This window comes from Leopardus geoffroyi, chromosome C3 (assembly GCF_018350155.1).
Source record: "Leopardus geoffroyi isolate Oge1 chromosome C3, O.geoffroyi_Oge1_pat1.0, whole genome shotgun sequence".
NCBI classification, from domain to species: domain Eukaryota; kingdom Metazoa; phylum Chordata; class Mammalia; order Carnivora; family Felidae; genus Leopardus; species Leopardus geoffroyi.
Genome location: NC_059338.1, coordinates 36,210,317 through 36,233,367, shown reverse-complemented (window position 1 = coordinate 36,233,367; position 23,051 = coordinate 36,210,317). Strand labels below are relative to the sequence as shown.

Genomic DNA, 23,051 nt, shown 5'->3' with positions numbered 1-23,051 from the left:
TAGACTTATTCTTGTTTTATTTATTTAATTTGATCTTCTTGTCAATCCTGTGAAGTAGTATCCTCATGTAAGAGATGAATAAACTGAGGTCCAGCTCGTTCATACAACTAGAAGTTGAGAGAAGGGAAATTTGAGACAAGTTTTGATTCATCCCAAACATAGGTTGTTTTTCTGAGGACATCAACGCTGTCTCTAGAATTTGACCACAGAACTAGGAATTGTTTGGACGAGAAGGTGCTTGTGGAATTTGCTCAGGTCCTTCCCACAAAGGGGTTCAGGCTCAGACAGCAACAGGCACAAGCCAAAAGAATGGTCTGAATGCCAAAGAAAGTTCTGATAGTCAGGTCCCCTGACTCCCACGTGCTTTTTCTTTTGTCTTTAAAAATATGTGATGATAATATCATTCTTAAATATTATGTTTATCTGCCTTAAAAATCAAATAGTACTGAAAGCTTTATAACCAAAACATTGGCCCTCCCCACTCCTTATTTTTGTTGAGAGAATATTTCATCTCCTAATATTTTTGTTGAAATCTCTCATACCTTCTTATCCTACCCCTCCCCAGTGCTTTTTGTCCTCTTCTTAACCTTGTGGTTGTACCAGAATGGTGGGGGGTGGGGTGGGGAGGGAAAACAGATAAAACACATTTGGTCAATCAGTCTTATTGAACAGAAGTCCAATTTCTTACCACATTGCCCTCCCCCCCCCCCCAATAGGATTCTGTATCCCCAGATAACTCATTTTGCTGAAGTCAACACATGTCCAGTGCTCAGGTAGCTTAGCCTTGAGCCTGACACTGGTAGGAACTCCTGGCTCACGAGAGCTCCTGTCTGGTCTGTGCCTTGCTGCCCTCAAGTCCCCTTGCTGCCCTCTGTCCCCTTGCTGCTGAGGCCAGAGATTGATTTACATGAGAAAACAGAGTAGATAACCACAGTGATGATCCCTCCCATCCACACTTGACCAAGTTCAGAAAGCTTTCATGCCCACAGTCTCATTTTACAACAGCATAACATCATGGGATATGTTGTTCAGTACTGCCCATGAAGTCAAAATTGGGACACTGCTCTGTCCTGACAGGGCAGCGTATTTAAAATCAGGACTGTGATGGGGCACCTGGGTGGTTCAGTCTGTTAAGCATCCAACTTCAGCTTAGATCATGATCTCCCAGTTTGTGGGTTTGTGAATTTGAGCCCCCTGTGGGGCTCTGCTCTGACAGCTCAGAGCCTGAAGCCTGCTTCAGATTCTATGTCTCCCTCTCTCTCTCTACCCCTTGCCTGCTCTTATGTGTTCTCTGTTGCTCTCTCTCTCTCAAAAATAAATAAATAAGCTTAAAATAAAATAAAATAAGATCAGGACTGTGAATCTTCACATTCATGGCAGTTTCTTATTTGGCTTTTATGTCTGCAGGGCCAGTGGAACCTTCTTTTGCCGGGGGGGGGGGGGCCTGGGGAGGGATGGAAGTAGAGTCTCTGACTGACACTGGAGGGGAGGAAGAATGATGGGAGGACCTCAGGGAGAGAGCTTACTTCCAAGTGATTTACTGGACCTTGTTTTTCCTCCTCTTCCCACATAGATCCAAATTTGGAATAAAGAAAACTATTCCTTTGAGGACACTTACCAGCACTTGGCTTAGTTCAAGGATAAAAAGAGAGTCAGAAACTAATTCTGAACACTTTAGTGGGGAATTCACCTAAAATCTCAAACTGAAATCTGTTTGATTGCCTGGGCTAGAAAGTGAGATTCATTTATAAATTATTTTTGCTGCAGCTTACACTACAGAAATCTCAATAAGCCTCGAATTTGGATCACATTCTGGGACCCTCTATACAGGGTAAGGAGACAGAGGAAGGGGCAACAATTCAGGCTACAGTTTAGGCAATGTGTTAGGTTCATCTGTAGCCCCAGTACCTTGAAACACTTGGATGGAGCCAGAGATAAATCAGGGTAGGATTTGGGCTACAAAATGCCTTCCAGAAGGCTGGATGGGGTCTGAATTCCCCCAAATGCCAATTGATGGGCTCCAAAATGCCTTCCAGAAGGCTGGATGGGGTCTGAATTCCTCTGAGAGAGACCAGAATTGTATTGTTCAGTTTGATGTCCTCACCCCCTCTTCAACAGACCTGCTGACAAATAACCCAGCCTATTGCTGTTACTGACTCCAGGGACACTAAATTCTCCACTGTCCTGAACCACTGGGAGCAGTCCCAGTTGCTACGCACCCTGCTCAGTGGAGAAGAGTGGGATTTGGGTCACATGGCTTTATTGTCATATGTTTGGTATTGTTGAGGTTAAAGCCTCTGGGTGGTGAAAGAGTCCTCACCAAGTAAGAGCTGCCTGGGAGCAGGAGAGAGGAATTCCCAGATTCCCTATAGCTATAAATCAATGCCTCTGTGTTGAAACATACATCTCACAGCCTGAAACTCAGACTCACAAATGAGTCAGCAATGCCTTACTTGAGCAGGGATGGAGGGCAAAGCAATGGAAACATCACAGGCCCAAGCCACATTGGGGATGTCTGAATCTTAGGAGTGCTCTTTTGAGAACATAGAACTGATTCCTCCAGAGCCTTTGGGTTTTCTTACTCCCCAGACCAAGCAAGTGAGGTGTATCTCAAGCAAAGAAGACTTCAGGGTGGCCTATTGCTAGGTCTCATCATTCAAAGGACCCAGAAGTTCCTCTTGATCTCCACCTTAATTCCTCCTGCTTTATCCCCTTTCATTGATTCCTCAGTAGAGGGACACGAGAGTTGGGACTTTGTTTGCTATAGTATCAACAGTGCGTGGATACATGCATAATTAAAAAATAATAAGTTAACAACCAGTGCAGCCATCAGTCAGTATAGATTCTGGTTGGGATGCTGAGCAGGGTCCAAGTGGAAGGGACCCTGGGCTTGGGTTCTAGTCTTGACTTTGTGTGTAATTTGCTACATGATCTAGAGCAAATCACTTGACCTCCTTGGACCTCAGTTTTCTCATCTATAAAAAGGGGGAATTTGGACTAGAAGTTGTAAACTCATATGCCTACAGGGTCAGACAATTAAAGTAAATGAGTGAATCCGGTAGGGTGGGGTTGTCCTGATTTTAACATGTGGATTCCATCTAAATGAGCAGCTGTTGTCGGATGGAACTGCTGAGCCAGGCTGTCTAGAGCCTGTCTTCAAGAGATGCTGAAAACCTAGATGTTTATGTGAAATCTCCTGGTGTTTAAGATACCGTGTGGGTCAAACAAACAAACATCTCTAAGCCAGTAATAGCCCTAGACCAGATGATTAGAAGGTCCCTCCCAGCTTGAATTTTCTGATTCTAAAGTATGTGTCTTCTAAAGAAAATCTTTAAGAAATCACTTTAGTTATAGGGATTTCTGCTAGTGCGTAAGTGAATGCCTGTGTGTGGGCTCATACTTATATGGTGTTGGGCTTTTGGCTCCCCTCAAATGATGCTCTCCTGGTGGTCTTTCCCCTCATCCCTCACACACACCTGCAGTGGACTGTTTGCTTGGTCTCAAGAGCCAAGCCCTGGGCCACATGGGAGATGCTGCTTGTCCAGTGAGCTCATCAGCAGTAAAGAGCAGGCTGTGTTGATGAGATAGTCCTTCCCCTCATGAAGGGAAGAGTGACCACCAGCAGCGGCTGAGCCAGAGGCTGGCTGAGTCAGGCTTGGGGACTTGCTACCCTCCCAGCCTTCGCTGGATATGTCCCCAAGCATTGGGAATCAAGTTCCCATGATTACCAATCCGGAGCTCTCCAACACACCGGTATTAGTCTGCTAGGGCCACTGGAACTAAGTACCACAGACTGGGTAGCTTAATTAACAGAAATGTCTTGTCTCACAGTTCTGTAGGCTGGAAGCCCAAAATCAAGGCATCCATAAGGTTGGATGTTTCCCAGGGCTCTGAGGGAAGGGTCTGTTCCAGGCCTTTCTCCTTGGCTTGGAGATGGCTGTCTTCTCCCTGTGTCTCTTCACATCATCTTCTCCCTCTGTGTCCAAATTTCCCTTTTCTATAAGGACACGGGTCAAATATGATTAGAGCCCACCCTAATGACCTCATTTTAACTTGATCACCTCTGTAAAGACTCTATGTCCAAGTAAGGTCCCATTCTGAGGTACTGGAGGCTGTAGGACTTCAGCATCCGAATTTAGGGGGTGAGGGGACATAATTCAACCATAATATCACTCCTTTATGGTCTCTCTCTCGTTGCTTTAAACTTCAAAACCTAAGTACCCATAAGCATGTCCCTTCTTACCTGTGACAGCTCCATGCTTCAGGGTCTCATGTACTGGTTCACAGCTCACTGTAAGCATGTACTCTGTAAGGACTGGGGTTCATTGTAGTGGGACAGGAGAGTGAACTCTCATCAAACATCTGATAGGGGACATACAGGCCTTGGGTTTCAAGTAATAACAGAAGGTGTCACCTTATTCTGTGAGGCACTGTCTATATGCTTTTTATCTTTATACCAAAATTTCAAGTATTTATACATCACTCAATAAGTACCAAAATACTGTTCCAAATACTTTATATGAAGCAATTTATTGAACCCCCACAGCACTCATTTGAGGTGGGTACTCTTGTTTACTGCATTGTACTGATAAGAAACTGAGGCTCAGAGATCTTAAGAAACTTTGTCAAGTCTGTAGTAACTGATGAAGTTGGAGTTTGAATCCTAAAAGTTAGCTCCTGAGGCCACGCTTTTAATCATTACCAGATAGTGACTGGAAAAGGCAGTCTCTCACATATTATTCTCACTGAAAAGACAAGAAAAGTGAAACCAAGAAGCCAAGTAACTTACCCTGAGTCACTCGGGTAAGAGGCAGAATAAAGGCAGAATCCCTGCCCTGAAAGCCACCGAGCTTCTCCTCCATGGGATCAAGTGTCCTGAGTCCCTTCACTCACTTACACAGGCCCACGGGTAGAAGGGCCTGCCCAGAATCTCTAAACCCTTGTTTGTGGTTAACTATCTCCAAAACCGAAGGGGAACCATGGGGTACGAGGAAAGGCGGGGGGGGGACCCTTTCGACTCAGATCTGACCTCCCAGGCGCTCCCAGTTCCCAAGACCACCAGCCCCGAGGCGTAAGGTCCAGCCTCGAGTCTGGGAATTTTCTCAGCCAGAGTTAGAAGCCAGAGACAGAGGTGGGGAAGGGGCTGGGCGGCGCGGGGCCGCCCAGGAACACAGAGTATCAGATTTCCCGTAAGCCGCCAATCCTGAACGCGAGGGGGCGTGGCCACACCTGGGAGGCGTGGCCGGACTGCGGAGGGGGGCTGCGGCGTCCTAGGGCGAGGCGGTGACGTGAGCTCCGCGCACCTGGGCCCGGCAGGTAAGGGCCGGTGCGGGACGGAGAGCGGAGCTCGAAGAGTCTACCTGCGCAAACCCAGGTATTGCTTGCTGACCGGTCAAGGAGTGCTGGGGACTTAGTTCGGGGAACGACCGCTTCTTGTAGCAGGATTGAGAAAAGGTGAGGACGCTAACTTCTGAACACTAGTTTTGGGGGTAGGGGGCTGGGGACACACCCGCCCCAGAGTTTGTGGGGTTAGGAACCTTGCTTGAGGACATCTGTTTGTTTGGGAGGCGGGGGGGAACTCTAAGGGGCTGGATGCTTGTCGCCCTGCTTTAGGTAGCTTTTGGGCGGTCCTATCCCTGGAGTACGGGGCCCCTCCCGACCCCACACTTCTCTCTACTCCCTTTCCCTCCCTGCCGTACTGGAGCGTGCCGCTCTCGGCCCTTATTCACCCACCAGAGGATAGAGCTACGTCGCCTCCACCCCTCCGGTGGAGGCCCAACTCGCTGGGCCGCCGGCCCCAGTGTCCCAAAGGGGATTTCCGAGGCCTGCGGGCCCTTGGTCCTGGTGGGTGTTTGGGGAAATGGAGATGGGGGCGGCCAGGCGCTTTAGCCAGTTTTTTCTCTTTGAATTTGTTTAGTGCAGCCAGGCCCCTCGCCTTGGGCCTGGGAGACACCACTGGCTTTCCAAGTAGCCAAGCTTGGTGTTGGGGAGGGTGGTGCAGGGCGTGGTTGCTCTGGGGGTGAGGCCCTCTTTGCCCAAGGGGATGGAGGGTGGGTGTGGAAAACTGGGGAAAGTCTCCCAGGCCCAACTGGAAAGGAGGCCCCGGGTGCCACTCTTTCCGGGGAGCCTGCTTTGTAATGAAGGGGTCACCTCTGTCCTGACCCTGCTCTCCTGGTGGATGTCAAAAGTGGAAGCCAGGGAAGGGAGAGGGAGAAGGCGCTTGAGTAGGAGTTGGTGCTGACCCAGGAGAGTAGTTTAGGGTTAGATGTGTGCATAACACATAACAGCAGCACCATCTCACCAGCCCCCAACTTCAATCCAGCAGGGAGGAAGGGCATGGGAATTATGGCACAGAATTTACCCCTAAGCAGGGCTAAACTAAAGGGAAGAAAGGCTGGGGAACTGGGAAGATGGCATGCGGTTCCCTGCAGAGGAAGGAAAAAAAGCAGGACTCCCTGGCAAATGGTTTTCACTCTGAGCCAAACCATTGACAGCCCAATCTCGAATCTCTACTTTGAGGTAGTGCTTTCCTTGGAAACTCGTCTGGGCAAGGGCTGCAGAGGTGGCAGTGGGGGTGTTTATAGAGGGCCTGCCCCCTGGAATGGGGGTGTGAGAGAGGAGAATTAGTGCCTGAGGGAGGTTGAAAGTATCCCAGCTGGATGCCCAGCGGTGAGGGGAGTGGATGGGTTAGCATCTTTGTTCTTTGGCTGGTCAAATACCTATTGGAGACACAGGCCTTGAATTTCACCGTGATGGCAGCTGGAGATACTAGGGCTGACTTCAGCTAGGCTAAGTTTCTGTGGGCATTGAGATTTGGGCGCTGAGAATGTTTTGGAAGAGAACTCTGATTTAGGTGTGTTTGGTGACTGGTGTCATGCAGTCTTCTCCCTAACCACTTCCTTGGCCCTTCGTGCTGCTGGGATCTTGTTAATGTTTTTGGTTTACTCTCTTAGTGTGTAGAAGAAGGGAGGGATTTGGAAGGCAGGGTTAGTGGCAAGATTCAGTACAGCACACTCTGATGAGGAGTGGTGGGTCCAGGCCCCAGATAAAGCACTTTTCTGGGTCTCAGTTAACCCAGCTATAAAATGGGGATGAGGGGCGCCTGGGTGCCTCAGTCGGTTAAGCCTCCGACTTCGGCTCAGGTCATGATCTCGCGGTCCGTGGGTTCGAGCCCCGCGTCGGGCTCTGTGCTGACAGCTCAGAGCCTGGAGCCTGTTTCGGATTCTGTGTCTCCCTCTTTCTCTGACCCTCCCCTGTTCATGCTCTCTCTCTCTCTCTCTCTCTCTCTCTCTCTCTCTGTCTCAAAAATAAATAAACGTTAAAAAAAAATTTTTTTTAATGGGAATGATAATACATGCCACTTCCTGATCATGAGGATGAAATCAAACACGGTAAATAAAAGTGTATGTAAACTTTGTAAAGTCAGTGTAGATATGAAGGATTGTTGGTACCGTGCTCTCATTAGCTGAAGAACATCATCTTTTATACCTTCCAGGGGCCAAGAAATGTCTTAGCTTCCTAAGCTAATATTTTTTTTTTTTTTTGGTTGAAAAAATATTACTTGTAGCTTTTTTATTATTGTTATCATAAATTGAAACATGTCATTGTAGGAAAATGTGAATCATATACACAAGTATATGAGCAAGTATAAAATTCACTCATAATCCCATCACCAGGTAACCATTGTGAATATCTTGTTACATTGATGTATTATCTTTTCCTTTTTTAAATTATGTGTGTATGTGCCTAAGTACCCAAGTGCATGTTATGTTACAAGGTGAACATACTAGTCTACAGTCAATATTGTATGCTGTATTTTCTCCCTTAACTTCATGTTGTAAACATTTCCCCAGATCCAATAAAAATTCTTCAGATGTCCCGTTGTTAATGACTGCTTAATATTGCAGCCTGTGAATTAGCCATTTTCCTCTGTTATTTTGGTTGCTTCCAGCTTTTCCTTCTCTGCCAGTTTTTAGAGTCTTAGTTACTGGGTGGCAGGTAAGGGAGATCTTGGCTGACTTCCAGAAGGTGGAGAGGGTTAGCAGTGAAGGAGGTGGGGCATGGAGGAAGGCAGGCTGGGGCGGGGTTGCTCATGTGTGGTGCCATCTTGAGAGAATGTTGAGAACCCAGGACTCTAGATCTTAACAATCCATCTCTATGGGTGGCTGCTTCTCCTTCCCTATCACTATGTGCAGTTCCCCATGTTGGGTCCATTGCTTTAATTTTTTCTTGATGAGCTGTCAATCAGCTAGGATAAGCCCTTTTCTTCAAAGTCCATCCAGACGGAGATTTCACATGTCTGACAAGCATAGACCCAGCATTTACTGGTACTGCAAAAGTTCCTTGCAGGGTTGACCAATGTGTCGCCCATGTCCCTATTCGTCCTTTCCTTGCCCCATCCCCTTTCCAGTAGCCTGGGACTGAGGAGGAGAAGGTAGAACTTGCCCTTAGGAGAATATGCATTCTCTACTCCTTATAAGGTAAATGTTCTCCCCGGTTTGGTGGCTTGACTTGCTGCCCTTCCAAAACCATGGCCAACAACGTGGGGATGGGGCGGGGGACAGTTGAATACTGCATGCCAACCTTGCCTGCCCACTGTGAGCTGTGCTCCCAGGGGGAAGGTTTCAGTTGCAGGACTTGTTAATTGGGTCAGAAGGCTCAGGTGAGAGCAGGTCCTGCCTTGCTCTTAAAGTGCCAGAAGCTGAGTTGGTTTGGGTTTTCCCTGTTTGTTGGGTGTCTGGCTGGGGAAGGAAGTGGTGGCTGAGGCCACCCCCTCAGCTAAGCTCCTCTGAGTGGGAGCCTTCAGCTGACTCAACTGGTTTGGTTTCTGAACTGCGATCCAGGTGGGGATCTTCCTGGGTGTGAAGGTGACTTATTTATCTTCCTTTCCTCAGGCCACTGTGGGGCTTGAGCACTTCCAATGTGGGTTTCTTCAGGGAGTCTGAGGAAAACTATGTGCTTTTTAACGGACATAGTGCTGGACACACAGTAGCTGATGAACACATATTTGTTGAGTGAACGCTATTTTGTAGGCCTCCTTTTTTCACCTGAAGTAAAAACAAAGTAAGATGAGAACACCCAAAAAATCTAAACACAACATCCCAAGCAAACAAGTCTCTAGTGACTGACTAGTCTTTCCTAAAGACACCCAATCTGGGCAGGCCTTTGTTTCCTGCTGTGAGTGCTGGCTGCTGCAAAATGTTATCTGCTGTGCCCGTGTATTTTTATGAGAATCAATCGCAGACTTTACCCAGGCCACCTCCTGCAACCAAAGAGGTCACTCTAGCCTTCGTGTGGAGACAAACAGACCCAGGTGGAGGAGGCTGCCTGAGCAGAACAGAGCCTGTCTTATGATTGTGGTTAGCAGCCTAAGTTTAGGAACTGTAGCATTTGATTATTCTAGGGCTCCTGGACTTTTCTGGACTCAGGTGCAAGAAAGGGTCCTCAGAGCCTTTGTCTCCCATGTTCCCTAGTATTCTCCCAGCCACTGGATTGTCCTGTTGATAACCAACTCAGACCCCTTTTTCCTTGCTCCAGAGTCTTTGGGTGGTCCAGAGAAAAGGAAGCTGACCTGAGGTCCAGCTCTTCAGAACCCCGTGGAGACACTGCCTGCTCATCTCTGTAAGTGAGGATGTTGGAACCAGGACCTGCCCCTTGTCTACTTCTCTCTCACCACAATGGGGTCATTTCTTCCTAAAATATTCCCCACTCGCCTTTAGTTCTCTTGTTGAAAAAGAGAGTGTGCTTCAAATTCTTGCCCTGTATCTTTGCTGTTTCCATACCTTTTTTTTCTTCCTTTTCCTGAGATGAGATTGAAAAGAGCAATTCCAAGAGCCCTTGGTTCTTCAGGAAGGACTGTGTTCCAGCAGGGGTGACATCATCTTTTTTCTTTTTCTGCTTCAGGATTTAAATAGAAGAAATGTGATCCACTTACATGATAAGTCTGATTTGGCTAGAACATGAAGCATAAATGGCTTTGGAATAAGAATCAAAAGGACCTTTTAACCTCTTTTCTTTTCTTCCTTACCTGGCACAGTGTATTCCCATATTTAGTTTCTTTGCTGTAATCTAATGAAACTGTAGCTCTATCATACGGGAACAGTGGCTGGGAAAAGTTCCCAGAGGCTGGCCTAATTCTCCTGCGCTCTCTACTCTTTACCCTCCACCCAGATCATGGCCCTCCACCCCCGCAGAGTTCGGCTGAAGCCCTGGCTGGTGGCCCAGGTGGATAGTGGCCTGTACCCTGGGCTCATCTGGCTACACAGGGACTCCAAGCGCTTCCAGATTCCCTGGAAACATGCCACCCGGCATAGCCCCCAACAAGAGGAGGAAAATACCATTTTCAAGGTAAAGGACTTCTTCTACCATCGGACCGGTTCTGTCAGACCTATGTGGATGTTTTTGGTTGTTCTGTTTTCTATTTTGGCATGGGGATACACTAGATCCAAATGCTCCTGCATCAGAGAGAATGTTTATGAAGGGGGTGCCCAAACTTAGGCGTAGTAATTTCTCCTGCTGGGGCATGTCCATAATGTTTGAGGCCGTTTATTCTTTCCCATTGGTCGAAGTTGCTCGACTCACATCCCAAAAGATCCCAGGTGCAGTTGGCTAAACTACAAATGATTGGACTGATGGGGTTGTTCCAAAAGCTCCCAGGGTCAGCAAATAACTCTAGTTCTTCATTCACTCAGGGTTCTTGCTATGGAGAGAGGTGCTTGGGCCAGGGACAGCTCTCCAACCCAGGACAGAACTACTGAGTGTTAGCAGGCTCCTAACATAGACTGTAGGATGGGTGTAGAGCGTTCTTTGCAAGTTTTTCTTTTGGTATTAAAATCTCTTACCCCACCCATCACCTCTGCTTAAAAATGAGAGATGATATAGTGCAAGCTTTTATTCTACAAATATGTTTTCTTAAATAAAAAATACCTGATATGAGAATTGTTTTACTTAACTGAAAACCAGATTTAATCACTGGCATTTTACAAAATCTCGTGAAGCCAAAGCTTGACTTAAGACAGACGTAGGTGGGAAGCTGGTTGTGGGAAGGAGTGTTATGTTGTTTGTAACTCTGAAGCCTGTGCCTCTGCTCCGGACCAACTGCTCTGTGCTGGCCAGTCTTCCGTGTCAGCTGCTGGCTTAAGTTCCTGCCTCTCCAAGTCACAGAGAAGTGAGTTTAGCCTCTTCTTCCCTCTCTAAGCTGGAAGTCAGAAGGAAATCCGGTCCTTACGCTGGGCCCCTCAAGAGTGACACCCCAAGTTCTTGCTGAGATTGGATCAGAAAAGGTGGGCTCGCCCCTCAAAGGAGAGCCATCTGAGAGATGTTTCCCAACTCAGTTATATCAGGTATAGACCCAGGTAGTGGAGAGAAAATTGGTCTGAGAGCACTTAGAAAGAAAGTAAAGGAGCACTTTTAATTTACCAATTAAATGACGGTATGAAAATGGTAGGGAAGACATCTTGAAACCAGTACCAATTGCTGGAGTTGGCATTGAGGGGGGAATTGACCTGCCCTGGCCCAGCTGACTTGTGGTTGTGGCCTTGGTCTGAAACTGGATTTGCTGTTGGTGGCTGGGGGTGGCTGGCCATGGGGGAAGAGGCTGGTTCCTGAAAGCCCTATTCACGAGAGCAATCTGTGTGCTTCGGGCTTGAGAAAAAAGTGGCTGCAGGAAGCTTGTCTTACTTATATCTGGATCTCTGCTTGTGGAATAGTCAGGGAGGGCCTTTAAGTCAGGAGAAGAGTGAGGGTGCTTTCGCCCATCCCAAGCTCTGAAAGGCCTTGGGCAGGTTGTGTGGGGGGAAGGGGAAGCAGCGGGGTGCTAGCATTAAATGGGTGTCCATTATCTCATTTAATTCTCGGGAACTCTATAAGGGGGGGTATTCCTCTTATGTTGTAGATGCAGAGGCTGAGTCTCAGGGGGACTAAATAATTTGCCAGAATCACACATCCAGTAATGGGTGTGGCCTGGATTTGAACCCAAGCCTATCTGCTCCCCCATTATCATACTACCTCATTCTGGCCAGGAATTGGAAGATCTGATTTCAAATCCTACTACTATCAATTGCACATATGGTCTTGAACAAGTCACATAGTCTCTTTGGGTTTTAGCTTCCCCTTTGGTAAAATGGAGACGAAACCAGTCTTGCCTGCCTCAGAGGATTGTCATGAGAATTGAGTGAAATAACGTATGGGGAGAAATAGTGAATTACCATCAAAATACAGAGGTTACTTCCATTTCTGGAAGGGGAATAGGGACCTCCACAGTGACCCGAGTGTCAGAAGCAAGACTCAGAATGGGTTTGAGTAAGTCCTGTTTATAAATCCCAGTGAATGCCATGTGTCTGGTACTGTGTTCTGCTGCATCAGCCCTGGCCCTCTGAACCTTCTGAGTGGGTCCTGAGGAGGAATGTCTGTGTTGTGAGCAGTAAGGCTGGGGCAGTGCTTCTGGGTTAGTCTGGCTGCTCTCCATGGAGGGGCAGGGATTTAGGGAGCCACAGAAACTTGAAGACCCATGCCAAAGTCAGCACAGTCCACGCCAGCTGGGTGGGACCAGAGTGGGAGAGGGCACAGGGGATCAAATAAACGGAAAGGTAAATGTGGCGAGGCAGCAGTCAGGCCCAACTGGAGATGTGCTTCCCAGACCCTAGGGATCGATGAAGTTGAAATCCCCTGTGGGGAGCTGTATGGAATGGTGCCAGTGCAGCCACCTAGGGCAGACCTCTTCATCCTATAGTGCGAAACAAATGCAGGTGCCCCCAAGCCTGAGGAAATGGTAAGAAGTGAGCTGGAATTAGAAGATAAGGATTTAAATTCGTTTTGGAAGAAACTTCCTCGTGATGGTCAGGTTCTGCAGGGAGGGACTGAGGGAGATCAGAGATCTCAAAGGATGGGGCAGGACATTTCCATTTCAGCTTGAGGTCAGAAGCAGAGGCAGAGAGTTGGGACTGGACGTGTGCCCTGTCCACTTGAACAAGTTGGTGTGTGCTTCCTGATCTTGACTACTCTGCTAATGACATCCCCCTTCTCTGCATCAGAACGTGATGTCCTGAAGAAAGCATAGAGATCTGAGACTGTATTAGCAGCCGGGGAGAGTGGATATCCCGTGAGTGGAAACAGACATGCCATTGGACCTGGAAACTGAAAACCAGAGTGGAGGAGCCAAAGTGGTTTTAGCTCATGCCACCAGCCCCTGGTGTTTGCAGCAAAGTATTTCCAGTGAAGTGGGACTTTGAGGAACTAGGGAAGGGCAGGGGGTGGGGGTTTACTAGGACATGGGGTCAGCTGAATGAGGCCCTCAGTGTTCAGCTGAACTCCCAGAGTGTGCTTCCTGTCCTCCTACAGGCTCTTATTCCTAAAGGTACTTGTTTTCTACAATTATTTAAGCATCAGATTGAAGGATGTAGGGGGGAGGGAACAGCAAGGCCAAACTCTTCATATCACATGCCATCTCCTTCTGTCTTGTAAGTAATTAATGTCAAAACAAATAAGCCAAAAAAATTTACCTGAAATCCTGCTATCCAAAGTTACCACTAGCATTTTGGTGTATACAGTTGACGTTTGAACAATATGGGTTTGAACTGTGCAGGTCCGCTTATATGCGGATTTTTTTTTTTGACAAATACAGTACTGTGTATTTTTCTTATGATTTTCTTACTAGCATGTCTTTTCTCTAGCTTATTTCATTGTAATACAGCATATGATATACAAAATATGTGTTAATCGACTGTTACCAGTAAGGCTTCTGGTCAACAGGAGGCTAGTAGTAGTTAAGTTTTGGGGAGTCAAAAATTATATGTGTGGATTTTTGGGGCACCTGGGTGGCTGAGTCGGTTAAGTGTCTGACTTGATTTCGGCTCAGATCATGGTCTCATGGTTCATGAGTTTGAGCCCTTCACTGGGCTCTGCACTGACAGTGCACAGCCTGCTTGGGATTCTGCCTGTCTGTGTGTCTGTCTGTCTGTCTGTCTGTCTCTCTCTCTCTCTCTCTCTGCCCCCTTCCCCACTCGCTCTCTATCTCTTTCTCAAAATAAATAAAAAAAAATTAAAAATGTATGTGGAGTTTTGACTGTGCAAGGGGTCAGTATTCCTGACCCCTACAGTGTTCAAGAGTGGATTGTATTTTTTTCCAGACTTTTCTTTATTTTCAACCCTCGTTACAGCCACTCTTGACAGGTGGTGCTGGCATCAACACTTGAGATGAGGCTCCTCCTTTCGAAAGATTGTGTTTACTTATGGCTTAATTTCCCTCAGGCCCTGCTTTGCCTGGTCCTGAGGGTGGTGTTTCCTGCTGCAGGCTCTCTAAATTGGGATTGGGATGGTGGGGCAGCAAGGCAGGGGTGTGTGTGCGTGTGTGTCTGTACGGGAGAGGGTGAGTACACTTTGTACTGGGCAACAGCAGGCATTCACTACAGTTTCCTATTCTTCAGGCCTGGGCTGTGGAGACTGGGAAGTACCAGGAAGGAGTGGATGACCCTGACCCGGCTAAATGGAAGGCCCAGCTCCGCTGTGCTCTCAACAAGAGCAGGGAATTCAACCTGATGTATGATGGCACCAAGGAAGTGCCCATGAACCCAGTGAAGATATATCAAGTGTGTGACATCCCCCAGCCTCAGGGGTCAATCATTAACCCAGGTGAGGCCCCAGCTGCTGGGGAGATGGGGGGATAGTGAACCAGGTTCTGGGCTAGGCTCTTAAAGAGATAGTTGGGGGCGCCTGGGTGGCTCAGTCGGGTTAAGCGTTGGACTTCAGCTCAGGTCACGATCTCATGGCTCATGAGTTCAAGCCCTGTGTCGGGCTCTGTGCTGACAGCTCAGAGCCTGGAGCCCGCTTCTGATTCTGTGTCTTCCTCTCTCTCTGCCCCTCTCCTGCTTGTGCTCTGTCTCTCTCAAAAATAAATAAACATTTAAAAAACGTAAATAAAAAAGAGATAGTTGACTTGAAAATCTCTTACAAAGTTAAGATTGGTAAAGCAAGAAGGCCTTTCCCTTGGGGCGCCTGGGTGGCGCAGTCGGTTAAGCGTCCAACTTCAGCCAGGTCACGATCTCGCGGTCCATGAGTTCGAGCCCTGCGTCGGGCTCTGGGCTGATGGCTCAGAGCCTGGAGCCTGTTTCCGATTCTGTGTCTCCCTCTCTCTCTGCCCCTCCCCCGTTCATGCTCTGTCTCTCTCTGTCCCAAAAATAAATAAACGTTGGAAAAAAAAAAAAAAAAGAAGGCCTTTCCCTAGGAAGGACCCAGAGAACAAAAGATGTAAAGACAACAAAATCTTCTTGTTCACTTAGGGGAATAGTCACTAGCCTGACTGCTTAAAGCATTAGAATATAGAGGCTATGTAGATTCCTACTGTAGAAAGAGCTTCCTTTGGGACTCAACACTGAGAGGAGAGGTCAAGTAGTTTCGAAGATAGAGGAATTGAACCTTAGAAGGTTAATTATCACTTTGCTCCTTGTGAAACATCGAATCAAGTCATATGAACTTTGAGCCTCAGTTTCTTCAATGGTAAAATCTGGGTTCTCATCTTTCCTGCCTACTTCAAAGACTATTGTTAAGACTCAACTGACATGACATTTAAAAGCTATTAAGTTCTCTGTAAATGTTGGATGAGTGATTATTTAATTTGTAGGATACTTTTTCTAAGCGAATATCACCTGATCCTCCTGTTTACCCAATGCCTGGCAAGTACCAACTAAAGGCCAGACAATTTAGACTTGTCCTCCAATGAATCTAGTGAGCCCCTGCCAAGAGGGAAGCATCTGTCCTCACTTTAAGCTTAAAGGAGAGAAGTTAGTGTTCTTGAGTCCTTAAAAGCGATGTTAATGTGTAGCAAAAGTAGGAATTAAGAGATTTCTAGGAAAGGGGAGTAGGGCGTGCAGGTCCTAAGTAGGGGAGGGGAAGAGAGCTCATGTTAGGGCTCAATAGGAGTTGGAGCCAGAGGTTAATACAGCTTTGGTTCCCATTCTTTTTGGCTAGGATGTGGAGGGAGCACACTGAACCCAGGGAACCTCTGTACTAACAGTACCTAATATGTACAGTGGATCAACAGCAAGGATAGTAGTGCAACCTGAGTGGCTCACTTGGTGGCTTGTGTGTCTGTTTCTCGGGTAGGATCCACTGGATCTGCTCCTTGGGATGAGAAGGATAATGATGTAGATGAAGAAGATGAGGAAGATGAGCTTGACCAGTCACAGCACCATGTTCCCATCCAGGACACCTTCCCCTTCCTGAACATCAATGGTGAGTGGGGGTGATAGGTGGTACAGAAGAGTGAGGAGGATGGAAGAGGCTTTGCCTTGGCAACTGCTGACCCCTTGGCCCCCACGGCACTGGGAGCAGTGACCAGGTCCTGTGGCCAAGCTGCTGGTCCATTAGCAAGTAGGGGTCATAGACAAAGGAACTCTGCTGGCCCAGTTATCCCAGAGGGTGGCTTCCAGGCCTAGAGAACATCTGAATCTTACACATAATTCAGAGAAATTAAAAATTCAAATTCATTCTCAATCCCATATACAAATACATCAGTTATAAATTTCACTAATTTTCCTTAAGGCCAAGTGAAGCAGATACCATTTTTATGAATTGTAGGCAAACTCTTTCACTATTTCTCTTGGTATGAATTTTGTGTCACTTTCTTAACAGGGTCTACTTTGCTAGGGCTATATCATGAGAATCTTGTGATTTCTGCATCTCTTAATACTAGGCTTTGATAGAATTTATCTGCAGGAGATTTTTTGCTTCCTTTATGGACTTTTTGAATTCAGCTTCCCAGGAAAAATGAGAGATTGGAAGGTCACTGTGACAAGGTAGGTCGTGACTCTGCCACTGCACATTCTGAAGAAGCTCAAACACGAGGTGAATTGCTTTTCAGCATCTTCACTTGGACTGTCCATTTGACTAGGAGCAAATGCTATGCATTTAGTTCAGAAGCTTGTCACTGCCCTTCTAATTCCATCTGGCTGCTACAGATCAAATGAGATACTTGTGCCATTTAGAGAATTTAATATATTGAGATGATTCCTTTGCTCTTTTGGAGTACCCTACTCTAGGTGATTCCCTTACCTTTGAGAATCAAGAAACAACCCTTATTGTCTGTTCACTTGCCCTCCTTCACTTAACCTGCCATCTGCCATTTATATCTTTACAACCAAGTGATGAGTAAAGAAAAATATCATTGAGCTTTTTCATGGTCCGTTTTGCCACGTGCTACATTCCCACTTAGTGATTTGAGTTGCATACCTAGAGATGTGAGATCCTTTCCCAAATCCTTGACTGACTTATTCTATTATTCTTACCCCTGAAAAGGGTGCAACCTATTTCCAGGATCTTGAGTTCCTATTTCTGTTCATATTTTACTAAACTAAAGTTGTGTGGCCTTATGTAACGGGCTGCCTTGGATCCTTTTTGGGAAGATGTGGGACGTCTGTTAAAAACAAAAAAGTAAAATGGGTACATAGATTTAACCAGGCTTGTGCACAAAGGGTCAAAGAAACATTAACTTCTATGATTTCAGAGCTGTTGGGGCAGAGGAAGAATTGTTGAAGGATAGATGCCTAAGAGGTGAGGCTAGGAGGAGAAATCCGTAGACTTTGGAGTGAGTCAGCGCTGACAAGAGCAGGAAAATAGGATGGGTGTTTCACTATCTTTCTTAAAAAGCTTTGATTAGATGCTTTTGAATAAATAGTGGTCTTACATGGTTTAAAATTCATGATGGTACAAATGAATCAATTTATTGATTATTACAAAGGTAATCAGTTAAAAGGTTTTCCCTCCTTTCTGTCTCTGAACCTCCTGCTCAGCTTCCCTGGAGGAAAGAGATCCTTTCAGGTTTTGGGGTATCCTTTCAGATGTTTTATGTATCTAAAAGTATTTGTTTGTTTTTAATGGAATTTCTATACACTGAAAACTAATCAATTAATTCAGTTGAGTTCATTTTATTGAAGACAGCCAACTCCTACTTAATTGCTGGGGTCGAAATCTGCAACAGGGAGCCTCTCATTCATGCCCATTCTAATTTAACCCCAGAGAAGACTCACATGTCTGTTAATCGTCAACAAATGCAGGTTTTCTGAACGATGAGTTTATGGGAGAACTAATACGATTAGGAAGCAGAAGAAGGAGGGGAACCTTATTATCATGTTAGTTGTGGGAATCATTCATTGATGGGTTGCTGCCACGCCAAGTTGTAGTCCAGTGTTTGACTCTTGTCTATTGACCTTGTTAGGTTTTAGAGCCTCAGACCAGGTGATGTATGTATGTGGTACCCCTGCCTGCTCACCCGCATCCTTCTGTTCTAGGTTCTCCCATGGCACCAGCCAGTGTGGGCAACTGCAGTGTGGGTAACTGCAGCCCTGAAGCAGTGTGGCCTAAAACTGAACCTCTGGAAATGGAAGTACCCCAGGCACCCATACAGCCTTTCTATAGCTCTCCAGAGCTGTGGATCAGCTCTCTCCCAAGTAAGTGAGCGTTGATCTTTCTAGTTGGGTCTTTAGCTCCTGTTATATAGTTCCTTCCCTGCCCCACCTTCTGCTTCCATTTATTTGCCATGTATAGAGTAGCTACCTATCCTCCAGGCAGCCTCTGTCTGGTTCCTGGCTGGCCGATGAGTCACCAGGGAAGAAGTAAAGAAACATTAGTTCATATCTACTTGTCCATGGGAGTGCTCTGATTCATTGCAGCTCTAGGCTACTCACCTCTTAGGTGGGTAGAAAGCCTAGGTTAATCAGTTTGGCTAGGAGATCTGGGGACAAGGCCAGTTGTGGGATAAGAAGATGAATTAACATGGATTCAATAAAGAAGGCTCTTAGAATTTGAGGGGCTGCTGAGTGGGAGAAAATCTTTCTGAATTGAACACAAATTGATCTCAATGAAGAATCAATGTCATTGTCCCATCTCCCTTTCATAGTGTACGTGGTGGTAGTGGGGATGGGGTGGGGGGTGGGGATGCAGGGGGGTGGGGATGCATTTTGTCCAAGACGCTAATAGCTTTGATAAGATCTATAAGGTTCAATGGAGGTTTGATGAGTGAAAATTTACTTTGCTGTGAACTGTGTCCTTTTATGATAAATTGTTAGAACAGATCCACAGAGTGTGCTCATATGTTTTCAGAAGACGGATTGGTATTTTTTATTATTCCTCTGGGATAATTTCTTTAACAATGAGCCAAAAATGTGACACAAACCAGATACTTTGGTTTTTAGCTCTTTCCAATGCTTACTGATGTGAAGACTTAAGTCAGTATAAGTGAGGAGACTGGCCCCAGAAGTCTGCCTGGAGAAATTCTAGCCCTTAGGGTGTGATGATTAAACAGAGATAGTATACATGGACCTTGAACTGTCTGCTTTAAGGCAGCCTTTTGACTGAATATTCCAGGAATAGGTTGATGTCTCCCTTTATTACAGGAAGGATAACTATGGCAGTGACCTTCCTGAATGCTGGTTGAAAACTGGCCTGATCTTGATGGACTTGTATGAGTCTCAAGGATAGACAGGCCGAGCAGCAGAGCAGGACTCTCACTGTCCTCTCTCACCTTGCAGTGACTGACCTGGACATCAAGTTTCAGTACCGTGGGAAGGAATATGGGCAGACCATGACGGTGAGCAACCCCCAGGGCTGCCGGCTCTTCTATGGGGACCTGGGTCCCATGCCTGACCAAGAGGAGCTCTTCGGTCCTGTCAGCCTGGAGCAGGTCAAGTTCCCAGGTCCAGAGCACATCACCAATGAGAAGCAGAAGCTGTTCACCAGTAAACTGCTAGATGTCATGGACAGAGGACTGATCCTAGAGGTCAGCGGTCATGCCATTTATGCCATCAGGCTGTGCCAGTGCAAGGTGTACTGGTCTGGGCCATGTGCCCCATCACCTGTTGCCCCCAACCTGATTGAGAGACAAAAGAAGGTCAAACTATTCTGTCTGGAAACATTCCTTAGTGGTAAGTCGTTTTTCAGAAGGTTGATGGTTGGGCACTGTTCCCTGGAAGGATTTCCTCCTTGCCTTCCCCACCCCCTTCTTGGATCTGCAAAGATCTTAATAAAAAACTACTTCTGGAGGAAGTCAAGGGAAATTTAGTGCTGAAAACTGAAAGTGACCTGGGCAACAAAGAAGGGCTTTCCACTCCAAAGCTATGTACTTGGAAGCTATTTTTAGGTTGGTTGTGGCTGTTTTAATAGCAGAAGAGAGAGACAGCCTTGTCATTACCACCAAATGCCACCAGCTTATCCTTAACTTTGGAAGGTGACATCATCATAATCAGCAAAAGATATACTCTTCTCATTTGGGAAATATCTGAGTGGCAAATTCAAGCAGACAAATTTAGGGAGAATACTGAAATGTGGATTTTACAATATAATTTGAACCTCAGGTCTAGTTCAGTGACGTCCAACAGAACCCTCTGAAATGATAAGGTTGTATATTTGTCTTTCCACTATAGCCCACATGGGGCCATTGAGCATATGTGACTCATATGACTAAAGAACTATTTGATTTTAATTAATTTAAATTTAATAGCCACATGTGGCTAGTGGTCACCATATTGGACAGCATAAAATATGGTATTAACTGAGTGGATATGGAATGACCCAGTACACCAAACTTGCTCTTCCACCTTCTACAGATCTCATTGCCCACCAGAAAGGACAGATAGAGAAGCAGCCGCCATTTGAGATCTATTTATGCTTTGGGGAAGAATGGCCAGATGGGAAGCCCCTGGAAAGGAAACTCATCTTGGTTCAGGTGAGGAGATAAGGATGTGTCAACAACTCTTTGCCTTTTTACCAGTGCTTTAGCCCCTAAGACTAGGGTTGTGCTGAGCAAAGATCCATCAGCTTATGTGGGTTTTAATCCCATCAGATAGAGTAGCCGACTCAAGCTTTGTTTATTGCAAGAACCAAGTAGGTCCTATTAAAGCAGGGCCAAGCTGGAGAATACAAGGTCCTCAAAGTGGGTGACTGATTTAGTGAAGATCTTCTCTTTCATTCCCTCACTGACATCAGAATCTTGCTGGGAAGGATATAATCCTTTCCATCTCTTTTAGAAAAACCTTTAAAAAAAATTTTTTTTTAATGTTTATTTATTTTTGAGAGAGAAAGAGAGAAGAGGGGAGGGACAGAGATAGAGGGAGACACAGAATCTGAAGCAGGCTCCAGGCTCTGAGCTGTCAGCATAGACCCTGACATGGGGCTTGGACTCACGAACCATGAGATCATGACCTAAGTCAAAGTCAGAGGCTCAACTGACTGAGCCACCCAGGTGCCCCTTAGAAAAACCTTCTGAGTTCCTTTTAAGAATGTAACTTTATTCTAATAAGTGGCAGCAAGACCACTTGGGTTTGGTCCCTGGATTTGTACAAAAAGGCGACAGAGGAAATGTGGGTAAAAGTCTTGCTAAATAAGCAGCTGTTTGCTTAGGCATGTAGTGTGATGATACATACAGGTTTTTTTTTTTATCTTCTAGAGTGAATTTTGGCAGGATGGTTCAGAGGCGTACCCTTATCTGGACATTAGAGTTGGGACTTCTCCAGGGCCTCACTGGTCCTTCCTTAGATCTTGAGTCCCTCCTGCCATTTATCTATTTATTTAATTTTATTTATTTATTTTTGACAAGGGGGAGGGGGGGGAGGGGCAGAGAGAGAGGAGGAGAGAGAGAATCCCAAGCAGGATTTGCACCATCAGTACAGAGCCCGATGTGGGGCTCGAACTCACAAACTGCAAGATCATGACCTGAGCCAAAATCAAGAGTTGGATGCTTAATTGATTGAGCCACCCAGGCGCCCCCTCCTGCTATTTAAAAATTCCTTTTCTTCACCAGATAATTGTGTGCTCTGTGTCCTGAACAGGTCATTCCGGTGGTAGCTCGGATGATCTACGAGATGTTTTCTGGTGATTTTACACGGTCCTTTGACAGTGGCAGTGTCCGCCTGCAGATCTCAACTCCGGACATCAAAGATAACATCGTTGCTCAGCTGAAACAGCTGTATCGCATCCTCCAAACCCAGGAAAGCTGGCAGCCCATGCAGCCTACCCCCAGCATGCAACTACCCACTGCCCTGCCAGCCCAGTAATCATGAATGACATCTTTTTTTTTTTTTACAGTATTGTACATATGGATATTTTTTATTCAGATTTAACCAGCTCTTAAACCTCTCCTTTCTTACGATCTTACAATGGTCTCCAACTCTCCACATACGCTTGACTTTTAAAGTTGATTTAATTTATGGAAAAATCACCCTTCATATCCCCCCTTTCTTTTTTAAACCTCCCCATGTTAGTATAATGTAGTAGGAGATTTGACCTGGGAGTTTGGACACCAGCCTTCTAGCTGCACCTCTGCTTCAGTGGTATGACCTTGAACTACCAAGTTATTTAACCTCTAGGCTTCAGATTCATTACTGTAAAATGAAGGGGTGGAACAATGCCTGAAACAATGCCAGCTTTAAAACTCTGGCCTGATGACTTCATTCTACTTGTACAAGGCAAAAAAACTGCCTGGAACAGAACCCTTCTGCATTGTTCTAGCACTATTTTTTTTCCTTTTATTAAAGTTCCCTCAAGCACTGATTTGTCCAAGATTGATCACCGTTTGACCTGTTCTGCTAGTATAGTAAGCTTGGCTCCCTGACGGGGTAAGAGAGAGGGAGGGGAACTGGCTAGTTGCTTAGGAACCAAGCTTGATATCTAAATAGAAATATGTGCCAAAGTCTGAAAGTCACCTGGTCTGTGGAGTAAAGCCTCATAAACTGAGCTTCTAAAGGGAATCTGTCAACAGAAGGCCTAGGGATTGTGCAGAATTGGTTGTCCGGTATCTACCTTGCCACCACTCAAATAACACTGTGGTGGGGGGGGGGGGTCGGGGGCGGGTGTAGATAAGAGTATATGACTCAGTGGCACTCTTCAGAAAAGATAAGAGCTCTTTTTCCTTTTTTTCTTTGAGGAAGACCTGGGAGTGCGCTGGGCCATGTAGGACAAACTCGTGACTACAACAGGGACACTTCATTCTTGTTTGGAAACTTTTACAATTTTACTACCCTTTGGATTTTTTGCTGTTGGAAAAATGGGGTATTCAGTTTTAAGGC

General features: G+C 46.1%; 1 protein-coding gene and 1 long non-coding RNA gene across 3 annotated transcripts; one reads left to right on the top strand and one right to left on the bottom strand.

The window, feature by feature from the left end:
- Positions 1-5,203, bottom strand: LOC123584827. Its single transcript, XR_006705697.1, has 3 exons — positions 4,790-5,203; positions 4,244-4,362; positions 1-107 (listed from the first exon to the last, which is right to left on the bottom strand). It is a non-coding gene; the product is annotated as an uncharacterized LOC123584827 (long non-coding RNA).
- A 92-nt stretch (positions 5,204-5,295) lies between these two features.
- Positions 5,296-22,536, top strand: IRF6 (interferon regulatory factor 6). 2 transcript variants are annotated; one of them, XM_045452406.1, is made up of 9 exons: positions 5,296-5,374; positions 9,538-9,621; positions 10,171-10,347; positions 14,424-14,628; positions 16,099-16,227; positions 18,282-18,440; positions 19,521-19,913; positions 20,595-20,713; positions 21,816-22,536. In XM_045452406.1, exons 3-9 carry the CDS (start codon positions 10,174-10,176, stop codon positions 22,038-22,040), a joined length of 1,404 nt encoding a protein of 467 aa, XP_045308362.1. In that variant the 5' UTR covers positions 5,296-5,374; positions 9,538-9,621; positions 10,171-10,173; the 3' UTR covers positions 22,041-22,536. The 2 variants fall into 2 exon arrangements, with proteins under 2 accessions (XP_045308362.1, XP_045308361.1); XM_045452405.1 differs by having other exon boundaries at positions 5,300-5,454.
- Positions 22,537-23,051: the final 515 nt, after the last annotated feature.

Excerpts from the sequence above, each read along its gene's own strand:
- IRF6 (XM_045452406.1), top strand. The coding sequence starts at position 10,174 with ATGGCCCTCCACCCCCGCAGAGTTCGGCTGAAGCCCTGGCTGGTGGCC. Across the intron at positions 19,914-20,594 it reads TCTGGAAACATTCCTTAGTG|ATCTCATTGCCCACCAGAAA; the intron begins GTAAGTCGTTTT and ends CACCTTCTACAG. Across the intron at positions 20,714-21,815 it reads GGAAACTCATCTTGGTTCAG|GTCATTCCGGTGGTAGCTCG; the intron begins GTGAGGAGATAA and ends TGTCCTGAACAG.